The sequence below is a fragment of the Bufo bufo genome, chromosome 8, assembly GCF_905171765.1.
Source record: "Bufo bufo chromosome 8, aBufBuf1.1, whole genome shotgun sequence".
Classification (NCBI taxonomy): domain Eukaryota; kingdom Metazoa; phylum Chordata; class Amphibia; order Anura; family Bufonidae; genus Bufo; species Bufo bufo.
Window position 1 is genome coordinate 168,121,119 of NC_053396.1, and position 17,065 is coordinate 168,138,183.

General features: G+C 42.5%; 1 protein-coding gene across 1 annotated transcript in view; it reads left to right on the forward strand.

Annotated features, from left to right (window-relative positions):
• LOC120977383 (sodium- and chloride-dependent neutral and basic amino acid transporter B(0+)-like) overlaps nucleotides 1-17,065 on the forward strand; it is a 79,493-nt gene that overhangs the window by 22,394 nt on the left and 40,034 nt on the right. The window contains exons 4-7 of the mRNA XM_040405311.1: nucleotides 7,247-7,408; nucleotides 11,995-12,127; nucleotides 14,190-14,322; nucleotides 16,053-16,193. Coding sequence (XP_040261245.1) covers nucleotides 7,247-7,408; nucleotides 11,995-12,127; nucleotides 14,190-14,322; nucleotides 16,053-16,193 — 569 coding nt within the window. The remainder of the gene's footprint in view (nucleotides 1-7,246; nucleotides 7,409-11,994; nucleotides 12,128-14,189; nucleotides 14,323-16,052; nucleotides 16,194-17,065) is intronic.

The following is a 17,065-nucleotide window of genomic DNA, read 5'->3' on the forward strand; positions in this document are numbered from 1 at the left end:
TCTTGTGAAGTGGCAATGCAAAATAATTTTTGGGGTTAATAAAAGGTGTTTTATTGCAAAAAAAGTTGTAAAATGTAAACAAAATTATAAGTATTTAGCATCACTGTAATCGTACTGACCCAGAGAATAAAGATATTATGTTATTTGTACCGAAAAATGAACGCCAAAAAATGTATAATGTAAAAACGCAGTGGCAGTATTGCTATTTTTCCCCATCTCCCTCCCAGAAAGAGTTAATAAAAGTTAATCAGAAAGTTATGTGTACCCCAAAATGGCACCATTAAAAACTACAACTTGTCCCGTAAAAAACAAGCCCTCATAAAGCTATATGGATGAAAAAATAAAAAAGTTATAGCTCTTGGAACGAGACCATAAAAAAAGGAAGAAAAACGCTTGGTCATAAAGGCCCAAACAGGCTTGGTCACTAAGGGGTTAAAGAAACCACCAAGGAAAGGACTCACTGTCAGTTTTACTTCTGCCCAACTGCAAAACTGAAAATAAGCAAAAAAATCACTAGTCATTACGAAACTCCTGGTGATATACTGTATATTAATATACACTACCTCTATTCCACTTGTAGGACTACAGTGGTGAGAAATATAGTCACTGTCCTGAACCACCACCAGCAAACTCAAAATCTACTAACTACAGTAATTTCCTTCCTTACTTTGATTAGTAGACCTAAGGCTATCACTAGGTGTGCACCACAGCCTTCTACAAGGCAGTTGGAATTGGTTGCTAGAGACCTAGGTTATGTCTGCAGAGTAAGTGTCACGGGGTTCCGAAGGTGCACTCGGTCCCCCATTGCCCGCAGAACTGTTGCTTAGCTTTTGGAATGAGGTTCTGTGTTTGACCTCATTCCCAGGGCGGCTTTACTAGCTGGGTGGCTCCCTGCTCCTAGTCTGCCTTGAGCGCCGAGCTGATCACTCGGTGCTCGACTGGTTGGTCTGTCGGTCATGTGATGCTGGCCACGTCACATGACCCTCACTCCCCACTATAAATACAGGCAGCCTGCTGGCTACAGGTTGCCTGTTAATTTCTAGGCTCCTGGCTATTTGTTGGACTACTGAATATTTACCTGATCCTGTTCCCTGACGATCCTCTGCCTGCTCCTCCTGTACTGCGCATACATCCTGGTATTGTGACCTCGGCTCCCACCTGACTACTCTCTTAGGACTCCTCTTGTACTTCTCTACTCTCCTGGTATTTGACCCCGGCTTCTCCTGACCATTCTTTGCTTAATCCGTTGTACTGCGTAGCTCTCTTGGTTCTGACCCGGTCCGTTCATGTTCCGTATTTTGTCTTGTCTGTCTTCCCTGCACATATCCTAAGTTAGGGATTGCCGTCCAGTTGTCCCCTGTCATCAGGACTCGTGAGGCAAGTAGGCAGGGCCAGGGGTGAGGGTGGAGCGCAGTGGTCACCACCCTTCCCCCTGTGTGTGTGTGGACGTGACCGTTACAGATTAACAGGCCCAATAACCACTGTATCATGAATCCTCTTACTACCCTGACTGACCATGTCTCTAACTTGACACAGAGGGTGCAGGAGCTAGGAGAGAAACTCCGTTCTTGTGAGTTAGGGCAAGGTTCTTCCACTCCTCTGTCCTCCAGTCCATATTTTGAACGCCAGATCAAGCTCCCAGAACCCTTTTCTGGAGACCGGAAGAGGTTTCTCTCCTTTAAGGAGAATTGCAAACTCTACTTCCGTTTGCGCCCCTTGTCCTCCGGTCCCGAGAGCCAACGCGTGGGGATTATCATTTCTCTACTACAGGGTGATCCCCAGGACTGGGCATTTTCGTTACCTCCTGGGGCCAGTTGTCTAACTTCTGTGGAGGGGTTTTTTCAGGCCCTGGGTACCCTCTATGATGGTAGCCGAGACAGCTCTTAGGGCACTGGTTCAGGGCCATCTCCCTGCGGAGGAGTATTGCACCCAATTCAGACGGTGGTGTGTCCCCTCAGGATGGAATGAACCAGCCCTGAAGAGTCAGTTTAGGTCTGGTCTATCTGATAATTTAAAAGATCTATTTGTCAATTACCAAATTCCTGAGACCTTAGAGGAGATGATGACCCTAGTTGTCCGACTTGACAGACGAGTTAGAGAGAGACGACAAGAACGACAGTTTAGTTCTCAGATGGTGGTCCAGCCAGAGGCCTTTTCCAGGGACAACACTGAGGTCTCCACCGAGGAACCCATGCAGGTTGGCATGACCCGGGGTAATCTTCATCGCAGACGCGGAGAGTGCTTCTACTGTGGAGATCCTGGCCATTGGATCAACAAGTGTCCTAAGAGGGACCTCTCTGACAAGTCTTCTAAAGCAAGACAACCTAAAGACCAGGTACACCCTTATTTTTCTAAAGGTAAGCTTTTGGTACCCATAACAATTTCTCTGGGGGTTAATAAGTGTCCGGGTAAGGCCTTTATTGACTCCGGTTCAGCGGCCAGCTTTATTGACTTTGAGTTTGCTTGTAAATTGGGTATTCCAATGTTTGCTTTACCTACACCTATCCATGTCATGGCTTTTGATGCTACTCCCCTGATTGGTGGTACGGTGAGGTCATGTACCTCTGAAATTTCTCTGTCCGTGGGTGTGTGCCACTCTGAGAGATGTTCTCTTCTAGTCCTGGAGAACCTACCGGTTGAGGTGGTACTAGGGTTGCCTTGGCTCCGTTTACATAACCCCACAATTGATTGGTCCAAAGGAGAGTTGGTGAAATGGGGACCTAAGTGTGACTCATGCTTGTCCGTGGTCCAGGCTGGGGTTTCAGTAAGGTCTAATACATTACCCTCTGTTATTAAGGAATATTCTGATGTGTTCTCGTCCCTTACTCCAGAGGTTCTACCCCCCCATAGACCTTATGATTGCGCCATAGAGCTAATTGAGGGTGCCGAATTTCCTAAAGGTCGAATTTATAATCTTTCAGGGCCCGAACGCAAGGCTATGGAGGATTATATTAAGGAGAGCCTTGCTAAAGGGCATATTAGACCTTCAGTCTCTCCTATGGGAGCAGGGTTTTTCTTTGTTAAAAAGAAGGATGGTGGTCTTAGGCCTTGTATTGATTACCGGAGATTAAATAAAATCACTGTCCAAAATAGATACTCTCTCCCATTGATTCCGGATTTATTTAACCAGGTTTTGGGGGCAACCTGGTTTTCCAAGATTGACCTGAAAGGGGCATACAATCTAATCCGAATCAAGGAGGGAGACGAATGGAAGACAGCGTTCAATACTCCGATAGGACACTTTGAATATCAGTTGATGCCTTTTGGACTCAGCAATGCCCCAGCTGTGTTCCAAAACTTAATGAACGATATTCTTAGGGAGTTCTTAGGTAAATTTATTATTGTCTATCTTGACGACATTTTGATATTCTCTCCTGATTTCAAATCTCATGTGTCCCATGTCAAACAAGTATTAGAGGTGTTGAGGGAGAACCAGCTATCCGCTAAGCAAGAGAAATGTGTATTTGGTGTACAGGAGATACTGTTTCTAGGGCATATTTTGACTCCTCACGCCTTTAAGATGGATCCTGGTAAGGTTTTAGCAATTAAGGAATGGGTAAGGCCTTCATCCTTAAAGGCTTTACAACGGTTTTTGGGTTTCGCTAATTACTACCGTAAATTTATCATGAATTTTTCTGTAATTGCTAAGCCATTGACCGACCTTACTAAGAAAGGGGCGGATTTGGAGAATTGGTCTACCAAGGCCATTTCTTCATTTGAAACATTAAAAAAGGCATTTAGTAGCGCTCCCATTCTGATCCAGCCTGATCAGGAGAGACCCTTTATTGTGGAGGTGGATGCGTCCGAGGACGGCGCAGGAGCAGTCCTTTCACAAGGTCCTGCTAGCCTCACTAACCTGAGACCGTGTGCCTTCTTCTCTAGGAAATTCTCTCCCACAGAGAGAAACTCCGACATAGGGAATAGGGAGCTGTTGGCCATTAAATGGGCATTTGAGGAGTGGAGACATTTTTTGGAGGGGGCAAGGCATCGAGTAACTGTTGTCACTGACCATAAAAACCTAATGTTTCTCGAGTCCGCTAAGAGGTTGAATCCCCGACAAGCCCGATGGGCTCTGTTTTTTACCCGTTTTGATTTATCCATTACGTTCAGGCCGGGAAGTAAAAATGTGAAGGCAGACGCATTATCTCGGAGCTTCCATGCTTTTCAACCCACTGAGACGCCGCCTGAATCCATCCTACCAGCAAACATCTTCTTAGCGGCTCTAACCCAGGATATCTCGGCTTGCATTAAGGCTGAACAACATCTGGCACCGGCATCCACCCCAACAGATAAGTTGTTTGTTCCCGTACAATTTCGTCTCCAGCTGTTGGGTGAGTGTCACGATTCTGCCTTTTGTGGACATCCGGGTATTGAGGGCACTAAGGATCTGGTTTCTAGATCTTATTGGTGGCCCACTCTGACCAGGGATGTCAAGTCCTACGTGTCAGCCTGTGAGGTTTGTGCCAGGTCTAAGACACCTAGGACTCGCCCTGCTGGTAACCTACGACCCCTACCCATTCCCAGTAGACCCTGGTCCCATATCTCGATGGACTTTATAACTGACCTACCGCTGGCGGAGGGTAAGACTGTGGTTTGGGTAGTGGTCGATAGGTTTACCAAGATGGTTCATTTCATTCCCCTGTCTAAACTTCCGAATGCTCAAACCCTGGCGTCTATTTTTGTGAGAGAGGTTGTTCGTTTACATGGCATCCCGGAAAATATTGTTTCGGACAGGGGTGTGCAGTTTGTGTCCGAATTCTGGAGGGCCTTCTATCAAAGATGTAAAATTTCGTTGTCTTTTTCTTCCGCCTACCATCCTGAGAGTAATGGGCAGACTGAACGCCTTAATCAGTCTGTGGAACAATTCCTGAGGTTGTATGTTGCTGATGACCAGCAATTATGGGTCAAATTCCTTCCGTTGGCTGAATTTGCTCTGAATAACCGTGTCAATTCTTCTGCTGGGGTCTCCCCTTTCTTTTGTAACCATGGTTTTCATCCCCGTTTTCATTCTGGGTCGTCCGTCTCCTCCTCTAACCCTGAAGCTGATAAACTCTCCTCCGAAATGTGCACAGTTTGGGCCCGGGTTCAATCGAACCTAGAAAAGGCTCAAAGTTCTCAAAAACTCAAGGCCGATAGGAGACGTTCAAGGGGGGTGAACTTTCACGTTGGGGATAAAGTATGGTTGTCCTCCAAGAATCTATCTCTCAAGGTAGCTTCTAGAAAATTTGCTCCTCGTTTTATTGGTCCATATAAGATCACGGAGGTGATTAACCCGGTATCATTTAGGTTGGAGCTGCCCGAGTCATTCCACATTCATAATGTGTTCCATAAATCTCTACTTAAAAAATATTTTGAACCGGTAGTACCATCGAAAGCCTCGCCTCCGCCGGTTCTTGTTAATGATGCTGTCGAGTATGTCGTGTCTAAAATAGTGGATGTCAGGAAGGTGCGTAACTCCTTGCAGTATCTGATTCACTGGAAGGGGTATGGACCTGAAGAGAGATCTTGGGTACCTGCCAGGGAGGTTCATGCTCCTAGACTGGTTCGTAAATTTCATTTAGAACACCCTGAAAAGCCATCGCCTGAAGTCTTGGGTCCGGTGGCCCCTCGTAAAAGGGGGGGTACTGTCACGGGGTTCCGAAGGTGCACTCGGTCCCCCATTGCCCGCAGAACTGTTGCTTAGCTTTTGGAATGAGGTTCTGTGTTTGACCTCATTCCCAGGGCGGCTTTACTAGCTGGGTGGCTCCCTGCTCCTAGTCTGCCTTGAGCGCCGAGCTGATCACTCGGTGCTCGACTGGTTGGTCTGTCGGTCATGTGATGCTGGCCACGTCACATGACCCTCACTCCCCACTATAAATACAGGCAGCCTGCTGGCTACAGGTTGCCTGTTAATTTCTAGGCTCCTGGCTATTTGTTGGACTACTGAATATTTACCTGATCCTGTTCCCTGACGATCCTCTGCCTGCTCCTCCTGTACTGCGCATACATCCTGGTATTGTGACCTCGGCTCCCACCTGACTACTCTCTTAGGACTCCTCTTGTACTTCTCTACTCTCCTGGTATTTGACCCCGGCTTCTCCTGACCATTCTTTGCTTAATCCATTGTACTGCGTAGCTCTCTTGGTTCTGACCCGGTCCGTTCATGTTCCGTATTTTGTCTTGTCTGTCTTCCCTGCACATATCCTAAGTTAGGGATTGCCGTCCAGTTGTCCCCTGTCATCAGGACTCGTGAGGCAAGTAGGCAGGCCAGGGGTGAGGGTGGAGCGCAGTGGTCACTACCCTTCCCCCTGTGTGTATGTGGACGTGACCGTTACAGTAAGGCAGCAGAAAACAGGTGCAAATTCACAGGCATCAGATCTTCCAGATTTCAAGGAGTAGCAGGAGAGTAAAACAAGCCATAGTCTAAGCCAGGAGAGCCAGTAGAAGCTTAAACAAAAGCCAAGGGGATAATCCAGAAACAAGCTGAGGAGTCAAAACCAGAAGAATCGGTAGAAGCACAATTAGTAGATAAGGGGCTAATCTGGAAACAAATCAAGGTTTCAAACTCAGGAAAACCAGTAAAAACCGAATCAGTAAACAATGGATAAATTCTGAAACAACTTGCTGACAATAAACAGGAAGCTCCAACAGAAGTGCAGCACAAAGAACAAACAGAAGACATAAAAACAAAATCACAGGCACTGAGAAGTAATAAGTGCCTGACTTAAATCCCCCACCTATTTCAAGGATTGGACGCCAAGCCTGGGACCTGATTGGTTTGACGTTCAGGTAGGTCGACCAGCTGGGGCTTGGCTAGTTGGCATGGCAACCCTGCTGGAACATCACAGGAACATAGCTGAGTAAGTTCCTGACACCACGACTCTATACTAAGCAAAATTACTCCATCTTTGCAGGATTATTGCCAGTAAGTGGAATGCATCCTGACATTATGAATTAATCATTTTTAAGGACCACCTGTGGGGAGGAATAACATCTTCAGGTTCTTGATGTCATATAGCCTTTGCTGGCACAGAGGGAGATCAGAAAAGAAGGTGTTGTCTATCTGACAATAGATTATGTCCGCAACATGTAAATATATTGGGCTTAACCTGTGTCAAAAGAGTATATGACATACTGTACAATTCTACAAATTAAATATATGCATGAATAGAGCCTAATTGTGACATATCTTTCGTTATTAGCATCAGTTATTTGTGCCATATTAGGTTATATAGACACAATTATATATTTTTTTATTTTTTCCTAGGTGTTGGCATCATGATGGTGCTCATTTCTACATTAGTTTCCATCTACTACAATGTCATCATTGCCTACAGCTTGTACTACATGTTTGCTTCATTTCAAAGTATCCTGCCATGGTCAGATTGCTTCAGCTGGTCCGATGAAAAATGCAGCAAAACTATACGAGGTAACCTGTTAGAATGCTGTACACATGTTTGTATGGTTAAGGACGCAATTAAATAAAATGATTGTAGAGTGGACTACAGAAGAAGAAAAATAGGCATTACATTGAATTTGGACATCTTGTCCAGGGCTGAGGTTCACCTTGTTGTGTTGTGCTAAGATTGGTACAATAGTATAATACATCTATAGACAGAAGTGAGCAGCCAGTATTTACTTCCATGCACATTAAGTGCCGCCTTTTCCAGGAATAATACATTGGATATATGTAGGAAGCCAATGGATGCAGACCCAAAACTACAGAGACACCTTCACTGTGCAAAATTTCATAGGACTGCAATGGTTCTAGTACAAATTTCCATTTTAAGGTAGTCTCCGTGACACAATGCATTTCAAGGCTCAAAGGTCTCTTTGTCTAAGACAGTTTCTTGTACTTGAGAAAGGGGTTTTAGAACCTTCAAGTATATTTGTTAACTGAGACTACTTCATATAGAAAATTTCTATTAGATCCACTGCGGTTCTGTGGGAGGTTTTGCACTGTGGAAATATCTCTGTTGTTTTGGCTTTGCATTCTCTGGTTTCCTAGACATATTTACCATCATATACATTGGGTTGCTACTTGCTATATTAAAAGACGTAAAATAGTAATAAATGTTGAAAATGGGAGCTAAATGGAAATGTATTCCTTGTAAGATTGTTAAACAGTACAAAACCCATATAGATCTTATTAATTTGAAGTATATCAGAAGGTCCAAACTATTACACAATAAAATCAGTCCCAAAGGCCCAGCAGAAGACAACCAAATCTGCATCTGACTTTAGAGCCATGCATGTTTATATCAATGTAGCATGTAAAGGTTAACACAGAGAATTGATAATGACCTCAAGACCAATGGCCCATGGTTGGCTGGAAGTAAGAAAAGCATAGGGACTAATTTCTATAGATTTTTGTTGTGGATCTATATTTAATTTGACTGTACTATTGATGGGCAGGGGCAATATTCGAATTTGCGATATTTTGCAAATATTTGAGCGAATATTCATCATATATTAGTGAATTCTAGAATTTGTGATCTCCAGTCATTATTTTCATGATTGCGAAATTTGGCAATCGAAAATTTGCGATATGAAAATTTGCGATATGAAAATTCGCTATCAACACTACAATAGACAACTTTCCTATTGGTTGCTAGGGATGTTGCTAAGTGCCGATATTCACGATAATTTCGCAATAAATTCGCGATTAGAATATTCATGAATACGAATATATAGCACTATATTCTAAATATTCGCAAATTCTCGAAGTGGCGATATTCGCGATTAAAATTCGCAATTCAAATATTCTCACTCAACACTATTGATGGGTATGAAAACTCAATGACTTAAAGGGGTTGTTTGGGGGTACAGATAATGATGATCTATTCACAGGGCAGGTCATAAACATCAGATTGGTGGGGTACCAATACCTGTCAAAAAACAATGGAATCCTTTATTGAAAAATAGTCATAAAATCCAGGTATGCCAAACACATAGGGGCACATTTATTAAGACTAGTGTTTTAGACGCCGGTTTTAATAAACCCCGAAGCTGGCGGTGGATCCACCAAAGTTATGAAGAGGTTCCGGCCACTTCATAACTTCAGCGGGCCCTGCGCCAGTTCTAAATGTAAGACAGCTTCCAAGCTGTCTTACATTTAGACCTTTTTCTACTCCTAAAACAGGCAAATAAAATCGTAAATGATATTCAAAAATGTTCCCTTATATTTTCTGAAAATGGTAAATGAGACGGGCCTGCCGGCCTATCCCCTTCCCAGCCCACGCCACATCCACCTTTTTAGACCTGGGGCATGAGCAGGGAAAAGTCACAGATAGTGGCACAACTAACAGTATGGTCGCTACATTGACAACCTGCTGCTCATATGGTGCGGCCACGTGGCGGCCATACCGGAGGTCATCCATTTCCTGAACAGTAACACCCTCAATCTTATTTTTACACATTACCATCATCAGGAACATATTACTTTTTGGGATTTAAATTTACAAATAGACTGGAAGACCCAAAATGTTTTAAGTACAACCCACAGGAAAAGCACAGCGTGCAATACCATACTGCATGCAGATTCATGTCACTCATTCAGTACTATCAAGTCAGTTCCAATTGGTGAATTTACTCACACCAAAATGAACTTCTCCACTGATGATGGTTTCAAATAGTACTTTGGGAACAGTCTGTTCACATTAGGAGCAGACTGAGCAACCGCGGTTATCCCTCATGGATGCTAAATAGAGCTGAGAACATAGTGAGGTCAAAAAACTGAATGGATTTGTTGTATTCCAACAGATCAGTCACTGTACAGGGGTAAAACTGCTAAAACGGTGGATTTCCCTACCTCATACAGCTGTGAATTTAAAGCAATCACAATCAGCCGTATTGTGAAGAAGTATTTAACGGTGCTGAACATTGATCCTGGCTTCTCAGAAGTAATCAAAGGTGGCCTTCAATGTATTCCAAAAAATGCTAAATCTTTAGCACAGATACTGTCCCCCAGACTGTTTGTGGACAGGGCTGGGGGCCCCGCTCAGCCACCTTGGTTACAGTACAATGGCTGCTTCAAGTGTGGACACACGCGATGCACATCTTGTAGTGCAATCAAAATATGTGCACCAAATTGCTTCTTCACACAACCCCATTAATAATCCTCTTAGTAATGGCTGCAGGTAACCACAAATGTATAATTTAAACATTTGAGGGTATTTTGCCCTAGCATTAAAAAAATGGAGCCCCAAACAGTGTAAAGATATATTTAGGAAATAAATCAGTAAAAGTTTTTTAAATATTTTATTACAAAATTCAAATTGGTGTCCAAAGAAACCACCAAGGAAAGGACTGTACTTCTGCCCAACTACAAAACTGAAAACAGACACTAAGTCTATTCCACTTGTAAGACTACAGTTGTGAGAAATATAGTCACTGTCCTGAACAACCACTAGCAAACTCAAAATCTGCTAACTACAGTAACTTTTTTCCCTACTGTATTTATAAGATCTAAGGCTACCACTAGGTGTGCACCAGAGCCTGCTACAAGGCGGTTGGAATTGGTTGCTAGGGACCTAGGTTATGTCTGCAGAGTAAGGCAGAGCAGACCTTCCAGATTTCAAGGAGAAGCAGGAGAGTAAAACAAGCCAGAGTCTAAGTCAGGAGAGTCAGTAGAAGCTTAAACAAAAGCCAAGGGGATAATCCAGAAACAAGCTGAGGATGTCACAATCAGAATAATCAGTAGAAGCCCAATCAGTTATTTAGTAGTGCAATAAGAATATTCAAAGATTTTGTTCCTTCAGCCAATGGTACCAAGCACAAAATCAAAGAGTATATGAACTGTAATACCAACAATGTAATATACCTTATTACATGGAAAACTTGCAGCCTACAGTACGTGGGCCGCACAGTGGGACCGATGAAAATCAGAATCTGCAGACACTTATCGGTTGGTACCAACTTGGAAAATAAGAGCAAAAAACATTAAAACATATATCTGCTGTTTCCCACCATATTCTCCATGTGCATGAAGGTAACAGTTCACACTTGGAGGTGTAAGCCATTGAAAAGGTGACTTTGCTAGTCAGAGGTGGAGATGCACACCGCAGACTATCAAATGCTGAAGCTAGATGGATATTGAAATTGGATACTTGTGTACCTAATGGACTAAACCGCAAGCAAGATTTTATATTACACTATTGATTTTGACCTGTTTTGGTGTGTTTTTATTTTCTCACTTTAGTTTTTCCTATGTGCACTCCGGTTGTGTCTGCTGTATCTGAGGCTAGTGGGGGTCATTCACTGTGAGCTGTTGTCATACATGCATTACATTTTCTATATAATTGAATCCAGTTGCGCCCCAACCTCAGATATAAGCAGCGCCAGTATTTAGACCACCTTGCTATGACTTAAGGTGTTACATACATCCAAAAACGCGTCACAGGAGGTGCGTTTTTTGTGTGTGTTTTTTATGTGTTTGGCATACCTGGATTTTATGACTATTTTTCAATAAAGGATTCCAATGTTTCATCCGGCGGCTGAAATGAACTTTTCCAATTTTCTCAAATACCTGGCCACCCAAAAATGAGCTGTTTCGGGTAAACGTGCCGCCAGAAACTATAATACGTACAGAGCACAACTCCATACACAGTTTAGTGGCCGGCCAGGGTACTGCAGTATGCTGATGCTATAAACTACACCGTTTACGGACCCTTCCTCTTTGTATACTGTGTAATTTTCAGCGTCATGCCTGCCTGAAGAAGCTAATGGAGGTACCAAATCGGCTGCTAATTGTGGGGGTACCGAAGCAGCGACTGTGCATGAAATTGGCAGGAAATTGACAGGGCCAGGCTAAATGTCCAGCCCTGTCAATCTAGTGGCAGGTTGGTGCCTCTTCACCTTCGGGGCTTTACCCTTACAGGTAAAGATGTCCTGCTAATGAGATGAATAAATACATTAGAATCGATTCGCTCATCTCTACTGTGACTTTAATATGAATCTTTACAAGTTATGATTGTCATATATTAATAAAGAATTTTCATATGTGTCTCATTTTAGGCATATGCAGTGTACTAATAAATGACAGCATAAGTACAACAAATCTAACCTGGGTTAGAGAAAATAACCATACATGCATAGTCAACACCACTATCCTGGACGATGTGGAATTGCCAAGCAAACAGTACTGGGAGTAAGTGCTTTTATGGCTTATCAATACCAGTTCCCTTTCTGTGTTACACGTCTTTATGTTGGTTCTATGCACCATATTCATAGCATTTTATATCAAATTACTTGGCCTGTTCAAGTTTTCAGTGGAGCTAAAATCATACAATCAATAGACCCATGAAGTGCTATGATTTAGAACGATTGCCTAAGAAAGAAACTTGACTGAATCTAAGGAAACAAAAGTAAGATAAAACATTCCAGGAGGTTATTGTTTAGACTGCATAGTACTTTCCTATGTTGGAAGATGTCCCCTTTATGTAAATTAAGCAATAGAGGAAGCTCTAAGACCTGCCATACACCACAAATAGGTGATGGCCAGACTCCTCCATATACATTCCTGCTCTGCTTGACCAAGCGTGCATGTGTTTTGAAGGTGGAGAGAGGAGGAAGTAGTCATCAGAAATTGATGCGTTCGGGCAGCATTATTTTAATATGTATGGCCAACTTCAATCTTATATAAGTAGGACCTTATACCACATACTGCACATGTAAACAAAGCCCAAGTGATAAGTAAACTCAACTCTTCTGGGTATTCAGTCACAGTGAGTGAAGACCTCACCCATCTCCTCGTCATGCAATAATCTCAACTGAGCCAGTGACTGTTAGGCCCCTTGCAGACGAGCGTTCCTCCCGCAGCGAGTCCGCATCGCAGCACCCGGCCTGACCTCCCATTCCTGCCGGGAGTCACATAGCATTATATTGATTTATGATGCTATGTAACCCTTACAGTTCTGGAATGTACTGGATAACACTAACAGCATTATGCCAGTGTTATCCAATACATTCCAGAACTGTAAGGGTTACATAGCATCATAAATCAATATAATGCTATGTGACTCCCGGCAGCGATGGGAGGTCAGGCCAGGTGCTGCGATGCGGACTCGCTGCGGGAGGAACGCTCGTCTGCAAGGGGCCTAAAGTGTGAATTTAAAGGGGTTGTGTCACTTCAGCAAATAGCATATATTATGTAGAGAAACAACTTACTACTGTATGGTTATTATTCATTATGCTTCCTTCACTGGCTGGATTGATTGTTCCATCATGTTTTACACTGCTCGCTTCCATGGTTACAACCACCCTGCAATCCAGCAGCAGTGGCCGTGCTTGCACACAATAGGAAAAGGCACCAGCCTATGTGCGCTCCCGTGGTCTCAGCCACCAGAGAGGCAGGAGCTTTTTCCTATAGTCTGCAAGCATGACCACCTCTGCTGTATTGCAGGGTGGTCCTAACCATGGAAACAAGCAGCGTATAATGTGATGGAAAAATGAACCAATCCAGCCAGCAAAGGAGGCAATATGGACAATCACAATACATTAGTAAGTGCCTTGTATTAACTTTATTTACATGATAAATGCCATTTGCTGAAGTGACACAAGCCCTTTAAGCATCTTCTCCAGGACTTGAACGATCATTGCTGCGGCGATCATTGAGCTTCCTCATTCTCAACCAGTGGCCACTCTGTCAGCCTATGTAAAAGAGTCCCTAGGATAAGTAAACTGCCATGTAGACTAGGCGCCCTAAAACATAACCATACCATTATTGTTCTCTAATCCTGAGAAATGTTTATTTTTGTTTTTATGTAAATACATTTTTTGGTGTACTTTGGCTGGATTTTCTCCATTTGTTGCGCCTTGCTTTTCCTGTGTCATCACTACTGGCTCTGAAATCTCAGGAACTGTCAATCAAACAAGAGGCAGACGCTCTGGGTGGCATTATGGTGAAGCAAGGGTGCATGAAACAGAGCTGTGCACTTTATTTGTATAAAAAGAAAAAGAAACATTTCTCAGTATTGGAAGACCAGACATGGCGGTATGCTTGTTTTATAATCAATTCTGAAGGTGACAGTCCCCCTATAACAGCTGATTTCACAGTTCAGCAGCCCTCAGGGTTGACATTTCCCCTACATGTCCTGCTTGTTCAGTGTATATAAGTAACTAAAATGCTATTGTTAACTGCAAAAATCCAGAGTCATCTGTACCTAGGAGGACTGAGGACTGGCACATAATTTCATACCCCCTTTTTGTAGGAAAGTAGCACTCCGTCAGTCCAGTGGCATGGATGAGACTGGTGAAGTTGTTTGGTACTTGGCTCTGTGCCTACTTTTAGCTTGGATAATTGTTGGAGCTTCTCTGTTTAAAGGAATCAAATCATCTGGAAAGGTAATATTAGAAGTGCCTCTCAATCTACCAACCACAAAGTTTAGATTTTTCACGTTTTTCTAGTATTTTATGATTAAATTCACTGGATTCCCATTGGGTTGAATGAATTCACATTATGTGTATTTACAGGGAGTGCAGAATTATTAGGCAAGTTGTATTTTTGAGGATTAATTTTATTATTGAACAACAACCATGTTCTTAATGAACCCAAAAAACTCATTAATATCAAAGCTGAATATTTTTGGAAGTAGTTTTTAGTTTGTTTTTAGTTTTAGCTATTTTAGGGGGATATCTGTGTGTGCAGGTGACTATTACTGTGCATAATTATTAGGCAACTTAACAAAAAACAAATATATACCCATTTCAATTATTTATTTTTACCAGTGAAACCAATATAACATCTCAACATTCACAAATATACATTTCTGACATTCAAAAACAAAACAAAAACAAATCAGTGACCAATATAGCCACCTTTCTTTGCAAGGACACTCAAAAGCCTGCCATCCATGGATTCTGTCAGTGTTTTGATCTGTTCACCATCAACATTGCGTGCAGCAGCAACCACAGCCTCCCAGACACTGTTCAGAGAGGTGTCTGTTTTCCCTCCTTGTAAATCTCACATTTGATGATGGACCACAGGTTCTCAATGGGGTTCAGATCAGGTGAACAAGGAGGCCATGTCATTAGATTTTCTTCTTTTATACCCTTTCTTGCCAGCCACGCTGTGGAGTACTTGGACGCATGTGATGGAGCATTGTCCTGCATGAAAATCATGTTTTTCTTGAAGGATGCAGACTTCTTCCTGTACCACTGCTTGAAGAAGGTGTCTTCCAGAAACTGGCAGTAGGACTGGGAGTTGAGCTTGACTCCATCCTCAACCCGAAAAGGCCCCACAAGCTCATCTTTGATGATACCAGCCCAAACCAGTACTCCACCTCCACCTTGCTGGCGTCTGAGTCGGACTGGAGCTCTCTGCCCTTTACCAATCCATCCATCTGGCCCATCAAGACTCACTCTCATTTCATCAGTCCATAAAACTTTAGAAAAATCAGTCTTGAGATATTTCTTGGCCCAGTCTTGACGTTTCAGCTTGTGTGTCTTGTTCAGTGGTGGTCGTCTTTCAGCCTTTCTTACCTTGGCCATGTCTCTGAGTATTGCACACCTTGTGCTTTTGGGCACTCCAGTGATGTTGCAGCTCTGAAATATGGCCAAACTGGTGGCAAGTGGCATCTTGGCAGCTGCACGCTTGACTTTTCTCAGTTCATGGGCAGTTATTTTGCGCCTTGGTTTTTCCACACGCTTCTTGCGACCCTGTTGACTATTTTGAATGAAACGCTTGATTGTTCGATGATCACGCTTCAGAAGCTTTGCAATTTTAAGAGTGCTGCATCCCTCTGCAAGATATCTCACTATTTTTGACTTTTCTGAGCCTGTCAAGTCCTTCTTTTGACCCATTTTGCCAAAGGAAAGGAAGTTGCCTAATAATTATGCACACCTAATATAGGGTGTTGATGTCATTAGACCACACCCCTTCTCATTACAGAGATGCACATCACCTAATATGCTTAATTGGTAGTAGGCTTTCGAGCCTATACAGCTTGGAGTAAGACAACATGCATAAAGCGGATGATGTGGTCAAAATACTCATTTGCCTAATAATTCTGCCCTCCCTGTATGTGTGACAATATATTGTGTCTCTTGATGATTATATATGTATATATTTGCAGGTGGTGTACTTTACTGCAACTTTCCCTTATATAGTCCTTACCATCTTGTTGGTACGAGGAGCAACTCTAGAAGGTGCATTTGAAGGCATAAATTATTATATTGGAACACAGTCAAACATTACAAAGATAATGGAAGCAGAGGCAAGTGCAATAACCTCAACTTTTCATCTAATACATGCAGGATCGGTTCTATAGAATATAGGGGCAATGTAGACTAAGAAAAATATGGCTGCATTTTTAGACATTTTTTTAATATCATTTCAACACAATGTCTCCATATAGTGCTAACACGCTACTACCATGTATCGCCAACTAATAAGCCAAATAATAGTCCCTAAACCATACCACCATACAATGCTGAGTTTATCTAGTTTGTATAAAATGGGTTTATACATATGTTCATTGTACCAGTTACATAGTATAGTGATCACAAGCTTATTAAGTAGTATTTGTATATCCGTGTGATTATGAAATAAGGAAAATTTATGTTAGGAAGGCTTCCTCAAGAGAGAGAGAGAGAGAATAGCTACATACTGTTTAGAATGTTAATATGTGATTTACAAAATTGATGGAAATGTCCCTTTAAGAGTATCACAGCCCTAGATATCCGAAGGTCGAGGTTACACTTTATTTTAATTCCACTAATTGGTCTACATCTTCTATGGCCAGTTTTAAGCCAATTACACAAATGACACATCCAAATGCTTGTTCAGTAAATTGATACGTCTTCTGACTCCCTCATAAACGTACCTAGCCAGAACTTTGACATAGCATGTTCATTTTAACTACCATTGTGTATCCCCTGCCACAACAGTTGGGATGTTGAAATACAATACTCTAATCTTTTCCCTGAAGGCAGGTGTCAAGAGATTACGAAATAGATTATTGAGCTATTGGCAGGTTTAGTTGACTTTACTCTTTTGGGCAGTTACCGTATAGTCTTTTTTCGGCAAAAGGTTCACCAACACTGGGGATTTTCCCCCAATTACTTTGCATGCAGTTAATTATACAGT